General features: G+C 45.9%; 1 protein-coding gene across 1 annotated transcript in view; it reads right to left on the reverse strand.

Annotated features, from left to right (window-relative positions):
• The window catches only part of LOC138505064 (mucin-19-like), a 424,600-nt gene extending 403,355 nt beyond the window's left edge, over positions 1–21,245 (reverse strand). The window contains exons 1-12 of the mRNA XM_069625388.1: positions 21,163–21,245; positions 12,960–13,037; positions 11,627–11,683; positions 9,447–9,708; positions 8,420–8,534; positions 5,940–6,027; positions 5,412–5,518; positions 4,541–4,760; positions 3,207–3,332; positions 2,716–2,833; positions 1,840–1,978; positions 408–518 (exon numbers count right to left, since the gene is read on the reverse strand). Of these exons, the coding sequence (XP_069481489.1) occupies positions 408–518; positions 1,840–1,978; positions 2,716–2,833; positions 3,207–3,332; positions 4,541–4,760; positions 5,412–5,518; positions 5,940–6,027; positions 8,420–8,534; positions 9,447–9,708; positions 11,627–11,683; positions 12,960–13,037; positions 21,163–21,235 (1,494 nt within the window). The 5' untranslated portion in view covers positions 21,236–21,245. The remainder of the gene's footprint in view (positions 1–407; positions 519–1,839; positions 1,979–2,715; positions 2,834–3,206; positions 3,333–4,540; positions 4,761–5,411; positions 5,519–5,939; positions 6,028–8,419; positions 8,535–9,446; positions 9,709–11,626; positions 11,684–12,959; positions 13,038–21,162) is intronic.
• Between the last annotated feature and the right edge of the window lie 519 nt (positions 21,246–21,764).

Here is a 21,764-nt window from a genome sequence, read left to right on the forward strand (position 1 = left end):
TCCCTTTGCCCTCCCTCTCCAACATGTGACCTCTGAAGATAGTTTCTGCGCAGGTACAGGCATCTCTGCTTAAACTATTCTGGCAATGTTAAGATATTGGGTTTGGTCTCACTGATAGGTCCCTAGACGCACAAACATTATTAATATTTTGTGAAAGAGTGGCATACCTGAGTGCAATCTAAATGTCTTTCAGGGGAGTACAAGAGCTCCGTAAATATTCCATCACAATATGTGTCTCTAATTGAGAGACTCCATTAGAAAACCCAGGACCTCTTCCACACAACCTTAAAGAACGGAAGACCTCCTCTCCTCAACCACAGAAACAGAAGGTGGCTAGAAGGGCCTTCTCAGAGCCTCTCTCGACTTGTACCCTCCTTACTGACTTTCTATTTTAGGTGGTCACTTACCTTGTCTCCTCCGTTCAGGCTGATGGTGACGCTTTTTAGGCAGGTCTCGGTCTCCGTCTTGCCGCACGTGCGTAGCTCTGCCAGGACCTTGAAAGAGTTACCACTGCAGTCCTGCGAAGAAAAGTGCAACAGAGAGCTTAAAGATTTCCTGTGGTCCCTCGCCCGCGCCTCATGCACGATTGACAGCAGTGCGATCCGTGGCATGAGAGGTATGCAACACAGGTGAGCTCAGGCAGAAACGTTGAATAGGCACAAAGTACACGTTGATGGTCAGTAATAACCTTATGAGCTGAAGTTTGAAGGGCAGTGCTTCATTTGTGGGGAGGGATTGCCAGGCCTCAGCCCTGGCACTTATTTCTGAGCCCTGGCACTTATTTCCCATCCTAGCTTGATTATGTTGTGGTGTTTTGGCAACTTTATTATTTTAACTGTCAGTCAGTGATAGTAATAAAAAAAACAGTGTGTGCTGACCTGGGTCTCTTCATCCTGGTCTTGCTCATTGCTATTCATGACCTTGATATCCCAGGCTGGCAGGGCATGGCTGTTTATACATTTACATGAATACCAATGAGTTAGAGGGTGACAATGTTGGGCACTGAGGCTGGCCATGCCTGCACACTGCTCCAATCAACCTGCATGACATTGCTGCAAATGATCTACTGTAGTAACCAGCAAAGTGGGTTGACAACAACAGGCCAGTCTCCCGCCAGCAGATACAACACAGGGGCAAGGTCAGTGAAAGGGCCAATATCAAAGAGAAGTGCCTAGCATGATTACCAAACCAAGGAAGGTGATCTTGCTGCAGTGTTTGACAAGCGCGTTCATCAGTTCAGTAATAATTTTGCCTGCATTTGTCCAATAATTTACCATAGAAGGAAAGCGTGTTGGCTCTTATTTTCTATTGATAGTTTGTTAAAATGTTTCACTTGCCACTGTTAGAATGAGGGCAAAGTATTAACAATAATGTGTTTGAAAGAAACACTTAAATATTTATATTATTTCAAGACACTATGTTACATTGATTGGTATCTGTAAATCACAGCATGCGTCCATCACCCTGAATGGACCAGTGGAATATGCAGCCTTAAAACCTATTATGTTGGTACTGTATGGAGCAGGCATGGGTGGCGTCAGTGGACTAGGAGTTGCCCACAACGATGTGTCAGTGACGTGCAAGAAAATATTTGGGCGTTGGCACTTATTTTCTTACAAATCAAGCACTGTTGAAGGGATTATAGAAGAAAGGCCCTTAGCATGACTGGTTTATGGCAGTACAATGCTTGAGAAAAGGGGTATCCATCAAAAGGGTACATTGCATGTGCAGTGTCTTGCAGCTGCAACGGGGGCTTTAGAAGCATTGCATAACCAATTGCTCATTCCCATGCATCCCTCTCCACCAGAAGCAATGCTGATGGTACAGTCTTGAGTTTACCTTTGCGAGCTCGTAGCTACAGTCTCCGTGGAAGTTGTAGTCTTTCTCGTCAAAGGTGCGGATGTGAGAACCTCCTTCCACAGAACAGGTCCCAACGCAGGGGAGGTCCGTGCAGTTCCACCTGCCTCCAATGCAGGTGCTGAAGAGAAAGAGCAGCATTACCACCTGGACACACCACGGGAGGTTAGCCTGTTTTGGCATAGGGAGGGGCATATTGCCTGCTTTGCACCCTTGATTGAACAGAGAGGTCCCAACTTGGGGCACGAATAGGATCTGCACAAATGTCTTTGTTGTTAATTTCAGGGGAGTAAAGTGGTGATGGGAAAAGTACGCTAAACAGACCAACCCTGAAATCCCAGGCTTCAAAATAAGAGCGGACGTCAACTATACCATTACAGGGCCTCAGGAGCCAGCGCAGCTTCACAATATTTCTATTGCCCAGGAGAAATTGTACAGGAGCAAGGATGTCAGTGACATTCGTGGTCATTGGGTGACGTATTACAAACTACTTCTCTCAAGAACTTCCTTAGTGTCTGTTTTTCAGGAGGGCTTCTCCATTTTATCACAGCAGGAGGGCCAAAGCAAAGGATTTTCACAGGCACTTAGAGGAGTTCTCACTGCCCCGTAGATTGGAAGAGTTGCTGAAAATAGGTCCATCAGGTGAAATGCAGTCGCACAAGGGCCATTTGCCAAAACAACCGCCCTCACAAACTTATGAAGTGAATTTTGCAGCTACATTCAGGCCAAAAGACACCAGAACAAGATCAGAGGTTCATTCTGAACACACTATGAAATTTGGAAAAGCAGATCTAGCTGAGAGGTTGGCTAGTTGTTGCCCTAGAACATCTGGTACTAAGTAAATGATAGAATATTTACCATGAGTGGCAGGCTGTCTGATAACCCGTGCCTTTGGTGTAGATCTTGCCATTGAATTTACAAGCGCACTCTGCCTCCTCGATGCAGCCCATGTCAGTGTAATCATCAAATACCCTTCCTGGCCATGAAAAAGAGAAATACTTAAGTACAGGGCAGCACGTGCTGTGGATGAAATAGTGTTGTTCATTGAAAGCCACATTACCATGCCAAGGACTTAACCCAACACTATGGTTCTACGCCCACAACTTCTTTCTAGCTCTATTGTCTATGCCCGATATATCTGGATAGACTATGAGCCCTGACACCGGACGGAGGTCAGGGCTCTAAACGTAGTCCTGTCAAGGATCTGGTGCTTTTTGGCTAGGATTGCTAGCCTGTAGCACTGCAGAAATGCCACGGAAATCAGAAGGCTTCCCCTCACCCAAACTCCTTAGAAAAACCTTCAAGAACAGCAGTACCAGAGCTTAGGCGGGGGTCTGGGAGGGCCTTACCTGCAGGGCAGAAGCAGCCGTCAGAGCAGTGGTCGTCACACATTGTTGACTGCTCGTTGTTGGAACAGGTGTCCACGCAGGGCGTGCCACACTCCTCGAAATTCATATTAAAAGGGCATGTGATTGCTGAAAGGGTAATGACAACATGGTTAAATGTGTTAATTGTATGTCCTTGACCATTGCAGCCATGGGCTGTTTGCCTGATGGGTGGACAATGTACACACGTTTGTGGTTCGTGAATGTAGTGAATGAAACGCCCTGTAGCAAAAACGTACTTTACGCAGTGGCGCCCCCAGATATGTTTCATAGGGGTGGCCTGATGAGGTCACTTGGGGTGGCACACGAAGTTGCATTCATAAGAGGCAGCCAGGCCGGGGGTGCAGGGGGGAATGTACTTATAATGGTGTCAGTGGCCCCCCCTTGGCCACCCCTTGGTGGCGCCTCTTTATGGTGACATACGATTAGGAGACCCCTCCTTTGTGTGCCACTACACTTATATAAGTGGTATGCTCCGAAAATAGCTTCATGTCGCTCTTTTCCCTGGCAAGTATTTCCATGGCAACCCCAGGCTATAGGACTAGTATGTATGGAGAGCAATTACTTTTAAGCGGGATATATGGCGGCGTGTCTTTGTCGCGCTGCAAGTGCAACGCGAGTATTCACCATGATGCACTTGCATTGCGTCAAAGAACTGCACGGCCCGGGGAGTTACGTCAAGCGTGAGCACAGGAGGCAGGTGGGTAGGATGTGTGTAGTGGGTGTGGTGGGGCACGTCGAGTGTGAAACAGAAGAGGGAGAAGTGCAGCAGTGGCGGGAGATTAAGGTAAGTGTCGGGTGTGTGGGTGGGGGAAACGAAAACCCACCCTTTGTAGGAGCTAGAGGCAGGAGGAGTGAGGTCGAAGTGGCTCGGGGGGCGGGGGGATGGACGGAGAGAGGGCCTCTGTAGAGGCGACCTGGCATGGAACAGGGGTGTGGAGGGGGCACTGAATGTGTTTAATACAAGTGATGCTGAGACATGGAACCAGGAATAAATCAGGTACATTCACTGGAAGCAGCCAGGACAAGCCCTCTGTGATTATTCAGCAATGTCCTGAGGGTCTGTCTTTGGAGGGGGGGGGGGGGGCTGTGATCTGTTCAGATGCATTCCACTTCATTCTATGTGGGACTTAATCTCCAAAACGGGGCTTTTTTGAGATTTCGTGTGATACGTTTGACCCAGAATATCAGCGAGTCTGGACGAGAAAGGGATCTCGGGGGCTTCTGGAGCGTGGAAGTGGGTCAGATGAAACCTTAAGAAAGTAGTTTTAACGGAATCGTGGCCACTGCAGACTTACGGCACAGATCTGGTGTTCTCCAATTCCGAGGCTTGCTACCAGAGTGGGAGCACTGCCGGGAGTACTCAGCGAAGTTGTTGCACAGGCAGAAGGAGTATGTCTCATTGTTGTTGCACCGGCACAGGTCCTGTACACAAGCTTCAATGTAGGGGTGGACGGCAACTGCAGCATTGCAATCATGAAAGGGCTCAGACGTCAGTATGGATTCGCAATATTTATGCTGCTCAGGAGAAAGGCAGGAGAAAATGTAAAGGCGCAAGGGTGCTGGGGGCATTTTCCTCATTGGTGAAGTATTACGCACTGCACCTCTCTGGGGCTTCCTCGGGGCACTTTTTTCAGCAGGCCCCTACATCTTATCACAGCAGAAGGGTCAAAGCAAAGGATGTTCACATGCACTTACAGGTTTTCCCACTACCCTGTAACTTGGAATTGTTGCTGCAAATAAGTCTATGAGGTGAAGTGCATTCTGGTATATCATTTATTACGCAATGCCTTATACTGAAGTAGCCACTCTGTGAGACTAAACAAGTGGACAGCTTCAAGGTGGACACTGGCGCACGGTATCCAGGTTGGACTTGGGTGAAGCGAGAATGACTCACATGATGCAACTGAGACAAGAAACCAGATGGAAGTGGCCAATCCCCACTGACACATGAATCACATGAACCCTTCTACCACCAGGACATAAAGGTAGGCACCGGCAGAAATATGAATGTGAATTCGGACTGGCTCCGGGTGCACGCTCTCGTGTCGACTAATAAATAACTGCTTGGGGAAAAGAAGCACACATTCTGGAAAATGCTTGCCTTATTTCCTTTGCACTGAAAAGATCACAAAAAGATATTGTTTGAGAGCGGATTCTAATTCTTACATGGTCAGTGCAGTTGTTGAGGGGCTCGACTTCTAGATCATTGCACTCTTCTGTAGGGCCGTTCATCTTCTGAAGGTTGCCGAACTCTCTCGGGGTCATCTTGGCACCTTACACAAAAATGAAGGTGAAGGAGTTAAATGTGTCCATGGTAGCAACACTTCAATCAATCCAACTTACTCCCAACATGCACACTTAATGACCAGGTGGGTAAACATCTCGATATCTGTGCCTTCAAAGGGCAAAGATAATGCGATATCGACCCCACAGGTGTGCGCCATTGATTTCACTGAAGTAATCCAAGCTTGGTGTTATTTGTCCTTCAGTCGCAAGCTAAATATTTGGGATATTGGGCCACACTGACGTTAATACTGTAATAACACTGCTTTGAGTTCTCCCAACCAGGGATTAATATTGTTGATCAAACTCTATTGATAACCTTGCAAATTTCTCTTCAAGAGTCCACCTGTGGCAAAAACCTATTTTGCCCACCTGGGTGGGGTATACGAGGGCTGTTGTTCCTATCCTTACCGTTCAGGTAAAACTCATCGTCACAAATGTCATTGAAGTTGCCACAGAGCCCGCAGATTGTGTTGGCATATTTCCCATCCACCTCCAGCTGCAATGAAGGAAGATGGGTTGTGAGGTAATTGTGGCTGCTGCTTATGAGAACAAGAATTCATTCGGGTCAACTGATAAACATTGGGCCAGAGCCTTGTCCCAGGGACTTCGCTGTTGGGTAAGCCATTGTGATACTGAGAAGAGACTGAAATGGTGACACAGAAGGGTTAAAATAAAGAGCACTACACAACAGTAAATACCTCTATGGCTTGGTGGAACAGTGGGTGGATGGAAGAGGCAAATGTCCCCCATCTAATGCTGTGACTTGGAAAATGTATTTTACATTTGTCACAGTAGTTGTCGGAAAATGTTTACCCACCCAAGTTCTGCATCAGCATGAGCTTTATGGCTTTAATGTGATTGATCTCAATAAATGTACACTATGTCCTATGCAGTCCACCTATTAGAATTGTCCCTTTACATCTTATAAAGTTTCTTTTTTTAATGCAATGTGTTCTACACGTGTCTAAAACATACGAATGAAAAACATTCCCTCAAACATATTTCACATTCATCCTCATATCTAAACGTGCTCCTAACTACCCTACAATGCATATGTTCATATGGATAAATCAGTTTCAAATGTTCATTGTAGACAAAGAAAAACTACCTAAAGCATTTTTGACAAAATTCAGCAATGTTGCGGTAATATTTCTACACCACGGCAGTTAAATCCCTAAAGCGATTCCCAACCTGTTTCTTTCCTTCTTTTTACTGTTGGAATTCTTCAGCGGAAGTGCACATATGCTTGAGAAAACACATTAAGCGTGGATGCATAACACCTACAATACAAAGACTTTAACACAATCCCATTGATAAAAAAATCCTCAAACAAAAATGCAAACTAAACAAACTAGAAGTTAGTGTACAAGTTTATTGAACTTTTAGAAGATGTTAAAGGAAACTTTAAATACACTTTTAATAAGTGGGTGGGTAATTGATGTAAGGGTGGGTGCCATAGGACACAATGTACAATTTTGTGTTCATTCCAGATGGTTCTGTGTAAGCCTGGAGCACCAGATTCATGGTAGTACCAAACTCAGTAGAAACCTTGCACTGCCACTAAGATTTACATTGATCTGTCATCATTTTCTAAGACCAATCAAACAAGTGAGAGGATCAGATTATCACTCGGGTGGATTTGCAAGGGAAGGATTTGCCCTATTTGACATCCAGAGGACCACGTGGTACTGAACCCCAGTGGGAACAACTGGAGGAGGTTCGACTAGTCCTGATCAATTTACATTAAAATGGCTTTGTGAATTTCAGTGCTACAGACACATTCTTCCCAAGTCTAAAAATGAAGGTTTATGGGTACACTCATGCAGTGGCAGAATTCAAGTCTAAAGGCCATCATGAATAATTGAGACACGACTTAAGGATGAGATGCACGATCAATGGAAACAAAGACCTCAGTACCGCCGGGATATAATGGAAGAACCTTAGATATTTCAAATGAAAAAGCAGGAGAAACTTCAGGTCAGGAAACATATGCAACAGAGTAGTGCGTGGCTTCCAGCATTCGAACTGTCAGAGGGTTTGTTGGTTGGGATTGGAGAGGATTGTCAGACTCGTCTTCTTGTCACAGTACTGGAATAACAGGGGGTGCGCGCCAGGATGTAGGGGGATTTATGGAACTGGGTTTGTGAGAGAGCAGGAAGGACACATTGCAGCATGCATGTGCTTAAGAAGAGCTGTGTTGGTAAAACCCTGATCTGGAACAGGTGAGTATGCTCCAGACCAGTCGTGCCAAGTGTTTTGGAAGTGCTGTGTGTGGCTCCTCGTTCAAGAACCTGTAAAGGTCCAGCAGGGCAGGATTCAAGTGCTTATTGTGAGGTAGGTTTGTGTGACCAGTCCTGAAATAGCTTTGGGTTCATCGGGCCAACAATGGGTCAATTTAGGATCAGGGTGGGTGGGATTTAGTTATGGAGAAACAACTGGCAAGTGACATATCTAAGTGTTCAAAATGTTTATTACACAAAGGCATTTGTGCGTCTAGAGACAGACTTGTGCTACGGTGGTAATACTAGTGGCATAATAGAAGCCCCTCAAAACAGTTTCCAGAAGGTTGCATGTGACAGACTCACATTCAAGGTCTGATGCACTCATCTCATACCACTGCTGTGAGTACGGTTGCCAGATGACTCCATGTCAGTAGGGACACAATATAACAGTACTGGGCTTTCACTTCTCCGTCAATTGCTGGAAGCTGCAGTGTTGGGTCACTTCAATTGGATAAATTGGACTGAAATAAAAACTAAGGTAATAGCAAAGCCCAGAATTGGAGTAGGGTGTCCCTCATGACCAGGAATAACCTGGCACCAAAAGCAGTGAGTAGTGTGAGTTCTCTTCCCTGCAGTGCTGGGACTGATATAGAAAATAATTCTTACCACCATCATGTCTTCTTCATTCCACATGAAATCTATTCCTTTCGTGGAAAACACTCTGAGGTACAAGCCATTCCTCTCCATCTGGAGTCCAGAGTGGCTGTGTGGCATGGTAACTCTTGTTGGTGGTGAAAGGGAGATAGAGAGAAAGAGACTCTGTGTTAATAAGTGAAGTGTTGACTACACAAGAGGACACACAATTCGTTGGAGGGGGAGCAAATAACAGAAACACACCCTGAAGAGGATTACCCCATTAATTTTCACCACAATGGCGAATCACAATGCCCTGCATGGTATGCTCTTTTTAGCCCCCATTTATTCGACTTGAAAATACTTGCTTCTCTCCCTAGCACCGTTCTAGAGGAGGTGTGTTGGCCAACTCGTGCTCTGGGTCGGATCAGCAGAGATTTGCACCCAAAAGGAATCAAAGGAAAAACCCAGAGTATGATGTCAACCCCATGTGGAGCTTCCTTGCCCTCACCCAAGGAACAGAAGGCCCCCCTTGCAGCCCAGGAGACTCACAGGCACTTGTGTTCCACTAAATGTGCCCTTGATGAAAAAGGATTGAATTGTATTTTTAAGTATTTCGGATCATCACCCCCAAATGATTTTTGTATGCTACTTCTCACCCTTTTTTATAATGCCTTTCTATTTTACCTAATTTTAATGATACCTTATGAGGTACCAAAATTGTGAAGTGTTTCTATTATTGTAAAACTGTCGATAAAAACAAAAGTACACAAACGATATATCTTATGAAAGAGAAATGATGCTAGCAGCAGTGGCCGCGCAATGCGTAAGGTCTCAGGCTAAGTTAAGGTAATGCTGCATGCGCCCAATGTTCTGCATTTAGTGTTATACAAATTCTGCTGCCACTAGCTAAAGGTCCAATGAAGTTATAAAATGATACAAATGGGGATCAAAATGAGTGATGGTGTAAAAACAGCAAGAGGTGCCTATGATGAACACTCCTGCTCCAACTAAACCTCTCCCCGAACCATCATGGCTGCACCGAAAGCATCAAACTTACTGCTTTTTGTTGACTAAAATGATGCTCTCTCCGATCTCAATGGTTTCGCCCTCCAAATGCATTGTGATTTTGGATATCGTTGGCACGTGTTCCACGATTTTTCTCTGGAAATGGATGTAGAAGTCCTCGTAGGAGCTTTTGCAGTTGGAGGCAAAGAGGTAGTTGCAGGTGCCGGGGAAGTGATAGATCTCCCCATCAAAGGTCTTGAAGTGGAAGTTGCCCCACGTGCTGCAAACCTGGTCATTGTGTGCGTTGATAAGAGCTGTGGATTCAAAGCATAGTGTGAGGCACGTCCGCTGCCTTGGTAGGTCTCTCCAGAGCTAGAAGCATGCGAGTGGTGCTGATGATCTCCACTGCTACCTGTGCCCAGCTACCAATGCCTCTCTCTTTAGCCTCACCAAGATAGTTCTACAAATACACCAGGTCTGAGTTTTCTTAACCTCTTAGGCAGTTTGCGAGGGGGCACAATAGCGCTTATCAGAGATCACAATAAAGTTACATGTATCTGTGAATCCCTCTTGAATGGAAAGTAGCCCACAGTTAGGGCCTATGATTTTGCAACCTCTGGGAGTTACAGGGGAATGTATGCGGTTACCAAAACCCCAAAAGATAACAATGGGTTTTAAGACTAAATTGAACCATTTGGTAAAGACAAAACTACAGTCAAATAAAACGACTGTTAAGGATGCCCCAAGGGAATGATACCGATAGTAACTCATTTACTGAGTACATTCAATAGTCTTTAATAATGAGTCACATATTCAACTAATTTCTAAAGTAACAACGCATGGGCAGTGGGTCTGTTGCTTAAATAGCAGCTAGTCGAATTTTATTTCCTCGATTTTTTTAATTCAATAATACCCCTAAAATGTAGATGGTGAGTTGGGGTCAGGCAATATTGGACGGGAGGGGTGTGTTACGAGGATCAGTGCAGTGGTGGTGGTAAAAAATGGCAATAAAATAATTCAAACAAATACAATACACGTTTTTATTTAAAAAAAATGGTTCTCATCAATAGACCAATACATCATCACTAGCAACATCATCTGCCAAAGAAAAAAATGGTTCTATTTCCAACCAATTGCCTGTACCTAGTTTCTATAACGATACATAGCAGCTTCCATTATCACAAAGAGGCATCCTCAATTTTGAGTACAGTTTCGTTTTTTGTGGAAGTCCCTATGTGCTCCTGGTGAGTCTGAATCAAACCGCAAGATAATTTTGGGATACACATGATTAACAATTTGCACATTGATGCTGAATCGTGGTGGCATCCATGAACATGCTCCCACTTACCTGTCTGCACATCTGTCTGACTATGCCTGTATCACTCTGTCTATTCACAGGCCTGTCTCCATTATAGCCACCAATCCCAACTCTAGCTATCTTGATGGTTGTCCCAAGAAACTCCGGCTGCCCTCAAAGTATGTCATCATTTAGCTGCCTGTATCTCTTTTACTGTGCATAGGCTTCTGGATCTCCAATCGTCAGTTCTCACGGTTGTCTGTCCGTCCCTCCCTTGTGTTGCTCTCTCACTCTTGAATCACGTGGTTTAGAAAAAGGAACGTTGATTCCAATCAGACACATAATGGACCAGGCCCTTCACTCCCAAGGCTTGAGTGACACAGCTGTGATATAAGAGTGCTTTGAAGCCCTGGCTCGTGAAGCCTGTCAAATAAGCCGACGTGCACAAGCATTCGAAACGGTTTGTAATTTGCATCAACTTTTTTCTCTCCAGAAAACACAATAGTTAGGGTTGATTGGTGCTGCAGACAACGCTTTCCAGCTGTTGCCACATACATGGGAGAGGGCTCAGGTATTCCATGCCGTGGGTATCCTTCCACATCCCAACTAGTGCATTGCAAAATGATGGACACATAAAAGAATGCTATGGCATGCATGATGCCCCGAGGCACAGGGTAAGTAGTGTACCCATATAGTGTAAAAGGCATTTCTCTATTCCCAAACCATCAACAAAAGACATGGTCACTAATGTGAGTATCCGAGCATATGATGGTCAGCCCACAAATGGTGAATGTCTTGAAAATCCCCATACATATCCTATAAAATATCCAAAGCTGTTGGCGAAGTCTGTGCTTGTTAAAATAGCTGCTTCATCCAATGTCATCTTTTTTTAATTAAAGTTCTGCAGCGACATGTAGCAAAAAAAAAATACTTACGCCTTGAGATCAGTTTAGGTGCACCTGTTGAAATCAAGGTGACTCCTTCGGGTAATTCTAGTGAAACAAAATAAAAGGATGGCATTAGGGTGCAAATGCACAATAAATATATAAATAAACCAGAGCATTATTGAAGGTGGCGCGACTAGGGGATGAGTGCAAGTGATAACATTTCCTGGTGACACCGCTAAAAAGGGCCTTGATCCACTGAAGGGAAATAGCTGGGGTGGTTGACAAAAGCAACAGAAAGGCATAAGTAAAATATACATAGAAGCGATACTTGCACTTGATCATTAGTGTCTCAGGTAAACCAAACAGGTGGTTGGGTGTACCATGGGTGCTATCCAGTTCAGTAGCAGAGGCAGCTTTTGGTGCTGGGGCGGGGTTAATAGGGCACCAGGGGGACTTAGAGGGGGTGGCCGCCCGGCTCTGGCACTGATCCAGATCCCTCTTCTGCTACTCGAGCAAGCACACTAGCACGCGGTCTGGTGAGGCATATTTGGAACAGTCAAAAGCCAGACTGACCTCAAAGTGAAGTTGTTTCCCCCAACCTGCCAAAAGGGCGGTAATGAGTATACACCAAGAATGTCATGCTCGTAGGCTGGTGATGCAGGGAAGCAGGTGAACATCTTGTGTCATGCTTGCTCACATTATTGTGATGGTGTATACTGGAGTTCAATTGTCCAATCCACATTACATTCTGGAAGCTAAAGTCCTACAGTAGATAGGATTGCAGGAGCACGCTGGGATTTGCAACACTTCTCGATGAGAAAAGTTCTGCCATCAAATGCGCCCAGAAATACTTTCCTCAAATGTCTTGTCCCTGACTACATTTAATGAAAGAGGGGAGTCTGTATGCTGTGTTGTGTGAATTAAACTTTGCCACTTCGCTGAAGGCAGCGACTGTAACACATATTCATCTTCTCCATAATTGATTTGTATCTTCGTACGAACTACACATTGTCAATTTCTGCCTGTTCGCTCTGGGGTCACCAACCATGAAAGGTATGTGATTGCACTGTCTGAGGGGGATGTCAATTTCCAAAGTCTAAGACCTTTCCATTTCATGACATTCTAGGCGCCTTGTACTTCGTGGCTGTCTACACTGTGGGAATATCAGAGAATTGCTGGGTGAGGCATTTGTTACTTTTACCCTTATGGGAATCAGATATGCATTCAAGACCACTAGCACCACTAGTACAGATGTAAGCTATGACCCTGTATGGAAGCCATTGATGTGCTACTGGGGAGCTGTCCCTTTGCATGCAATCACCTGAATATCCGGGGGATTGTGCGTACAAGGGCGATGAAGAACAAGGAATGGGGGACCTACCGTTCTCATCTTGTTGAACAAAAGAATACTGCCCGGCATCGTCGGACTGCTGGCTAAGCTCCTCGTCGGCTGCTTGGGCTGAAAAGAAACACATGAAACCACTTAAGATCTGGTGTCCTTCCTGATGGGTCAGTTCTTATATTGAGAACAGGTAAAGGAGTCCAGGATGCGGGGGGGGGTGTCTCCTGACACTGTGGTTTCATTAAGTGCATTCGGTATAAATCACTTCCCAGTTATAAGAAAGGAAAGTAGAAGGCCAACACTGATGGCCGACCTAGTGCTGCATGGAAAGGAGCAGGGTTCCTGGGGCCGGGGGAGGACCATTTAGTAAGTGCACTGCTATTGAACAATCGCTTTTTAGCAGAGTACATTCCCACCCACCTCCTCCATCCACAGAGGATCAGGTGGAGGGAGCTGCCTCCAGATTCAAGAATCCATGAACTTTAATACACAATATGCAGGGAATAAGAAAGGGCTCCTCTGTTAGGTTATAGTTCCTTTCTATAGTGACTGTATGCCGTGGCATTTGCCAAAATGTCTGCCTCTTCCTTCAATATGTGGTTATTTGCCCTTCAGATGCATACTATCCAATGACATATTGTCCAGTGACAGTCTTTTCCGTAACCTTAAGCCCCTGAGTACTGCCCCTCCCCAGCCCCCACCTTGCAATGATAACGATGATATGTTATTTATATAGCGCTTTCGCCAAAGCATATTTACATACAAAATCCCACATCTGAAGGTGGTACTCATTTATCGACCTGAGAAGGATGAAAGGCTGAGCTGGCCTTGCAAGGATTAAAACCTGCGGCATGCAGATTGCGTACAGATCACAGCAGCCAGCACTCAATCCACTGATCTATCGTACCTGAATTGTAGTGACTACAGAGGGAACCATGCTGTTCATAAAGATATGGCTGAAATGCTGGTACACATTTTTTCTTTACACCTTTGACTTCTTTAACTGACCCATAATTGAGACACAGAGGTGTTGGGGGTCCCTTTCAGAAACAGCTGCCAAGACAACCTATCTGCTTTGGTTCTGAGTTTGCACGAGCCCTGTGCCAGCTTGTGTGTTCCATACCTTGCCCCCTCATGTTCTACAACCCTTTCCATGCTAAGGTAGTGACAACCCCAACCAGCTCAGGGGAAGGTTATGCAAGGCCTGCTCAAACGTTGAGATCCATATTCTGTACAGATGCCCTGACAACCTCTATGATAAAAAAAAAAAGATGAGATGATTGGCCTGCTCTGGTGCCACTACCTCCTGCCTGCTCAGATGCTTGGCCTGACCAGGTGCTGATACCTTCTGCCTGCACAGATGCTTGGCCTGCTCAGGTTCTGATGCCCCCGTCCTGCTCAGATGTTGGGATGCTTGGCCTGCCCATGTGCTGATACCACCTGCCTGCTAAGATGTTGGGATGCTTAGTCTTGCTCAGGTGCCATTGCCTCTTGCATGCTCAGATGCTGGGATGCTTGCCCTGCTCAGGTGCTGATACCCCTGCCTGCACATACGCTCGGGTGCTTGGCCTGCTCAGATGCTGATACCTCCTGCCTGATCAAACGTTTGGATCTAAGTCGAACTACGCTCAAGCATTACAGCACCCTGCTTGCTCAGGTGGTGGAACCTGCCTGTTCGGTAATGGGATTTGAACGTACATGCCTGTCCACATACAAATGCTCAGCAACAAATGTGCCTGCTGCGTCTAACTCTCCCTAGTATCAATGTGCACCTTGGTGCTTCACCTGAAGTGTTTCTGACTTGTCCTAAAAAAGTAAGGTCATTGTTAAGTCGCCCTAGTGGACCAACCTTCCCATTCTGACACAGAGGATCTGTGATAATGAAAACTTTACATTTGGGGTTCTCCTTGTGAACATTCTTTAACTCTTGGGGATTAAAAAGTTCACTGAAAAATGAAAGCACTTTTTGTGTTGGAGTGATTCCTTGAAAAAAATGCTACGGTGATGAGGGGTGCCTTTGCATTAAATGCACTTCCTGTCCAATTATTTATTTATTTATTTTATTACATTTGTTGTACGCCCAAACCCTGAGGTATCACGGCATAGTTACAGTTTGTTATTGCAATCTTACATTATAAATGGAGGAGGAAGGGGGAGGGGAAACAAAATACAGTGCATAGAGAATCTGGTAAATTTCGCACAGTTGGGATGTTCGGATGGGCTATCTGGGTAGGTTATAATTGGTTGAATAGCCAAGTTTTCAATGATTTTTTGAATTGCTTGTGGGAGACTTCATTCTTGATGTTAGTTGGAAGGGCATTCCAGTGTTTGGGGGGCTAGCACTTTAAAGCTGCTGCCTCCTGCTCTCGAGCTTTTAAATCGTGGGACTTCTAGGAGTGAGTTGTTGCTGGATCTAAGGGGTCTGGTGAAGGTTTTTTTTGTGACTGTGTTGTTAAGGTATTTCGGGGCTGTGTTGGCGATGCACCTATGTGTAATGCATAAGGTTTTAAATACTATTCTCGCTTTGATGGGTAACCAGTGGTTGTTTTCTCTGGTGTTGGAGATGTGCTCGGATTTCTTTATGCCTAGCTCGAAGAGGTTTGTTCTGCATGAGTTGGAGTTTGGTCAAGTTGGTGTTGGAAGTGCCAAGGAGGAGTACATAATAGTAGTCAAGCGTTGATAGTATGAGGGCTCTCGCTAGGGTGATGCAGTTTTTTCGCGTGAGGAATTTGCGGCTAAAGGAGATCAGCTTCGCTGTGTAGGAGGTGGCTGAGGAAAGGGCGTTTACTTGTTTTGTCATGGTTAGGTTGGCATCTAGGTAGACATCAAGGGTTAACCTTCAGATATAAAAAACACACATAACTTCGCTCCATTTGCTGTGCATCACCAAATAAATACTGCCTTTCCTGCTAGACGTCCTCTTAACAGACTGGGCCCAGCCTGGTAACTTGAGGGCATTGTAGTGCCCTGTTTGTACTAGAGGCACGGCCTCTTGATTGTGAAACAGTCTTGTTCTCTGAGCGAGAGAGAATGCCAGTAAAGCCCCAGCAGACAGGGAGCACACAGGCGGGATTTAGAGACAAACAGCAGCGCACTGCCTGCGCAAACAGTGCCTCACTGCGGACCAGTTTAGAAATATCAACACAGGATTTGCCTCTCCCTGAGAAGGGCCCTGTGAGCTGGAGGCTAACAGAAGCAATACAGCGCGCGCGTGTCTGTCAGAGGCCTACACATGAGGGGAGGCAAAGGGCGCTGTGCATACTGCAAGATGATCAGCTTTGTCCAAAGCTAAGTGAAATAGGCAGTTTAAGGGGTCATTCAGCATTAAAGCTATAATGCTTGAAGGAAGTTATTAAAAATCCCTTGCTCAGCTCCCCCATGCTTGCTCCCCCAGTGGACCCTTTGTTGACAGTGCCATTCTCTTGGGGTAGAACCGCCCCTTTCCGTGAACTTCTTGTCTGCTAGAAGGGAGCCGTCTTTGGGCTCTTCCTGGAGTTAGTAGAAGGAGGGAGGAGTGTCCTTGGGTGGCATGTAAGTGGTACAAAGATCTCCCTCCAGCTCTCAGATGCCCACGCGTGGTTTGGGAACATAAAGCCTCGTGGGAGCAAGTCTGGGTTGGAATGAAGGACTTTGCTATGTTTGCATTGGACGGGGAGTTCGACGCATGACTCTAAAAGGTCCAGGGTAGAGTTTGGCTGTGCAACTTTGTGTCACAAATCATCTGTATTCTCCCTGCCATTTGCATGGAGTACTTCACCACCACGGCACCACCTATGGCGGTGGCGCCATGCCGTCCTGTGTGACTTGCGCTAGCAGGTCGTGCCAGCATCCGGGTGAGAATGCGAAAGTACAGTTTGTCACAGAAGGCTGACGAATGTTCGGCAGGACAGAGGGATTTTCCCATCGCAGCACCCCCACCCCGCCCCCTCGGCGCACTCCACTGTATTTATACATTCCTTTCACTGCACCTTTGTTGAAATATGTGAACTCTGAGAGTGCCAATTCTTTTGTTCGTCAGAAACTTCCTTTTCTCCTAAATCATTAATGGCTGGCAGCAGATCGGGTGCCCAGGTAGGCTGTGCCAGGTCTGTAGCACCTGGGGGTACATAACACCGCGAGGTCTTTCTCCGTGTCTATGCAGCGTTGAGAACGGGACGTCGTGGTAGACGTGGGAGGTCGGGAGTAATTACTTGGAGGTTAAGGAAGACGGAGCACACGCTGGATCTTAAGATGGTGCCCTGTGCCACATGGACATAGGAAATAATCCCCCATGCTGTTACATGCTTTACACCAATGATGGAGTTTAATCCTTTTTTTTTTTCCTAGAGGGACAACATTGTGTAAAAGGTCAACGGATTCATCAGTTGCTGCAAAAGGACCTGCAAATCAATTCCAGGTGAGATAGTGCACCCTTGCACATGCACTTTCTGACGGGGACTTTTGTCAGCGAGACACTTCTCCCGTTGAGCACCTCAATGAGGGTGCCTCAAGAAGCAAAGGTGCCCCGCTGGCAGGACAATTTCTGCTCAGCACGCTCATTGTCCTGGCAGCAGGATACCTTACTCTATCTGAATGGGAGAGGTGTCCTGATGCCAGGACAATGTCCTAAGGAGCTCTGCACAGCACATTGCTGTGTCAACAGAGCATTTCAATGTGAGTCATTAGGCATTAATGGGAGGGAGGGGGTACTATTAGCAGGGACTTTTGTCCCTTTAGAAATGTGCATTGGAGGGGTGATCAGCAGTGAGAAGGAAAGGGTGCATAATGCTGCATGCTTTATTTATTTATTTGTGTTCTTTCTTTTTTACAACTTAATACCTGAGTAAAATAATGACCATGGCTTAACCCAAGGGGCGGTTGATAGGCTCACATTAACCTGCATGGTGCTATTGTGACTTTGCATGCAGAATGGGGAGAATAAAACTAAACCCATACTCTTATTGCTCCACATATTTCTATGATGATGTATATAATGTAAAGCTAATTATGAAAGGATAGTATATTATGTAATGTGCTTTGCTTCCAAGTCACTGCTACAAATAAAGTATTATTTAAGCACATGACATGCAAAGGGAAACCTTAATAAATATCTATATCAACTAAACCTGTGCAGATGTGGTCAGTTGCTTAAATTGTCCACATCCCAGTTCCACCATTTTACCAAAGTGTGTGATCCTGGGCAGATCTGCAGCTCTGTAAGTGTTTTACATCCGAGCGTATGTTAATAAATCATGCAGTTATTTTTAGAAAGCCTGCCTATCGAGTTGCTCCGTATATAACAATCGTGCAATTTAGGTATCTTGATACACAAAGTTATTTGCCACTTACCTTACTTAAGGTAACTTATTCTAAAGTCACTTCCATGGTGCCTCCAAAGTATCAAAGACTAATGCAATGTCCTTTTCTGTGAAGTCACTTCTGTTGGTGCAATCCATATGCAAATTAGTAGGCTTGTATGTATTTTGTCCCAGAGCGCCTGGACAGAACTCTAATAGATGAATTACCTGCATCTGTAATGATTTGCAGTTTTAGATTTGTGTTATGTGTTAAAATGCCATCTGTCACTAATGTTACCAAAAAGGTAGATTGGGGCAGGGGTGGGCGGTTTGTGGGCGTGAATGAGACCATATGGAATTGCGTGCACTTAATTTGAGGGAGAAGTAGCAGGACTTTTTTCGTGTTTCGCTCCCCCCCCCCCGCACCCCCCACTCTTGCATTGCTGGATACTCCCCTGCTCCAGCATACAACCTTTTTCCTGCTCCAGCATACAACCTTTTTACTGACAAACACCTTAAATGAAGGGCACTGCTCTGAAACAACCACATTTATGTTGACAGTTACCCTTTTCCCAGCTCCTGTTACTTTGGTTCTCAGGCAAACCACTCGTAATGGCGACTTCCTGCTCCTGGGACCCCAATACTGGCCGAGAAAGGGGTGGAAGTGAACGGCAGGGCCTTTCCAAAGAGAAAGCACATTTTGCCCACAAGCCGACTCCCTAGCGCTGTATCAGTTCACTGGCTCACTGTCCTGCTGAACCCACCCCTATACTCGTTGTTGACTTCACACCTTCCCCACAGATTTCAGAACTTGCCCTGCATCTGAGCGATCCTATGTGAAAAGTCCAGAGTGGGCTGTGGCTGGGACAATTCACTTGACAAAGTAACTTTTTTCTGAATCTCGTTTAGTTATAATTGGTTATTGATAATGCGCTTAATACCCAGAGATTTCTAACCCCGCGTCGTCTTGCTTCCAAAATGATCACGTTGCCCCTGGGCTATCCTCCCAAGATCTAAGGCACTATCCTGCCAAAAATATTGAACCACCTTCATGCTGGAAATTGTGAATGGTGGCACAATCGTGGGGTGAAACCCATTGTTCTCAGTAGAGCCCCAACTGTAAGCTCTACCGTCGCCCAAATGCTTTTCTAAGCTCCTGATTTTCTGGAAGGCTCTCTTTGCCTTTCCTGTCATGATTCTGCAGGTGTTCCTGCAAACAGAACCCATCCTATCACCCTACCATCACCCTTGGACATTACAAGGGAAATAAATGACCCTTCGAAGAGAAATTGCCTCATCTCTTGTCACTCTCTTGTCTCTTCGAATTTATGTGATCACTGCGTTGCCCGTAAATCTGCCGATGAAAATGTTGCCTACAATTACGGCGCTGTGCAGTGATCAGATTGATCACTTTTGCCTGCATGCCCCGGCCCGCAATCCTCCAACCCGCACCACTCCAGCCCCCCACTTACCTTTACTGCGGCACACTTCTGTGTGCGCTGCCGACTGCCTTGTACCGCTGCAGCGTCAGTTCCTGCGCTTATGTGGGGCAGTGCTGACGTCACTGCGTTAATTTTTTCCTCATCTGCTGCTTACCGTAATGGTAAGTGGAGCACACCCTTGCAACCCCGACTCCCTTTACTGCGACCAAGGAGAGCGGGGACACCCCTGCAACCCTGCTCCACTTGGGCACAGTATTGGGGGTCAGGACCTTTGTAGTGCGCTCAGGCGCAGTGTTAGTAATGTCGGCACAATTGTGGCAACATTTTGGTATGATTCTGTCTCTTGCATTCATGCAGGTTGGTAATGGAGCATATGTTTCCTTTTAGTTCTGCCAATTTCCTGCCTTTGGAGTGGACAGCCATACCTCGGACACCACCTCTGCAGACGTAACTATCCCCTCCGTAAATGGACTTTAATTATCTGGTTTGCTCTTTCTAAACAGTACTGGTTTCGGCCGATTAAGGGACCTGGATTCAGAGGGAGAGTAATTGGCCCCAGATCAACTGAACTCTCATCTGTTCCTCCTCCTTTGCACCTCGGGGGCACAATAAAGAAGACACCCGAGGATGCCCCCCCTCCAAACAACTGCAGAACTGGCTACAACTCAAAAGATGGACTCAGGACATCCAAACTATCTGCCTTCAGAAGGAAGTAAAAAATGTGCATGTTCCAGCCCTCCTACAGCCTCTTTCTGAGGTAAGAATGTAATGGCGGCAAGCAGAGTGCAATGCTGGGCTATTGGGGTTGTCGTAATGCATTCATGAATACCCAATTCGGGCATGAGGTGACGTAAAGAAAGGTGACAAGTCATGTCTACATATTTCAAAACTGGAAAATCCAGCCCCAGTGCAGTTCACCTTCTCTCCATTAGCACCGATACTCATGGCCTTGCTGTGTATAGGGTACATGCCCATTGCTCCCGTCTAGATACAACACTAATAGACAGCGCTGGAAACTCAGCTGATAGCTTACATTCTACACCCCGTCACATTCATGCCCATGGGTCAGGTAGCTCTGCTCGAGATGAACCCCACCATGCCAGTTATCTATGCCTTGCCCTTAATGGACTGAATCATCCTTCAGACGTCTGAGGCAATCTAGCCAAGTCCCTTACATAGAAACACCGCACACACACGTAGATACATATATTCAAAATACACTACACGTGCATGTAAACACATATAATGTGTATATAAGTCATACTTATATAAGCGATACAAACGCACACAAATACAGACCCAGGATTGCACACTTAAATACATATATTATGAGTACACATATAGGTACCAACATTTGAGCATATATACTCTATATGCAAGTAATAAGAACATAAGTGATACACATACACATCGATATACAGATTCAAATAAATTAAGCAGAACAATCTAACATAACAGTTATCTGTGCAACGCAAAGCTTGCTTTAAGCCCTAGATGGCAACACAACGTTGCAGGATTTCCTACCGTGTTGCTGGAAGCAGGTGGCTGCTAATATCAGGATCCATATGGGCAGCTGGACCCCCCTGCCTATGCCCATCTTGCTTGGCTGTCTGGAGAGGAACGATTCCCTTAATGCTGGGACGGAGGTTTTATAGAAGGACACCTTGGCTGATGTCCCAAGATGCCTCACCCCCACTCGCTGCTGGGAGTGGCTTGGTGGTGTCCAGTTTACCTGAACATGTAAGCAGAGGATGCTCCAAGGCTGTGGGAGGGAGGCTGCCTGGCAGGCCTGTTTGAGTTTGGGGCGAGGTGCTTGTGGGAACCGGCTGAAGACAGATCATAGGTGCTTGGACAGCCTGCCTCCCCCTTCCTCAACCACAGCAGATCCTGGTTAGCAGCAAAGGCTCCAGGATCTTATGAATCACGATAGGAGTTTGTTTTTTCTTGTATGGACTTTTATAACCCCAGTGACTGCATATCTCTAATGGCTCAGTTTTCCGAGCCCCATGGCCAAAGCCTTGCACATGGAGGTCAACTGGGGGAATCTACTAGAGCAGTGGTCTTCAAACTTTTTTGGCCAGGGCCCCCCTGAGCAAAATTTGGGCAGGTCGGGACCCCCCAGAAAT

The sequence above is a fragment of the Ambystoma mexicanum genome, chromosome 11 (genome assembly GCF_040938575.1).
Source record: "Ambystoma mexicanum isolate Mex_15411 chromosome 11, UKY_AmexF1_1, whole genome shotgun sequence".
NCBI classification, from domain to species: domain Eukaryota; kingdom Metazoa; phylum Chordata; class Amphibia; order Caudata; family Ambystomatidae; genus Ambystoma; species Ambystoma mexicanum.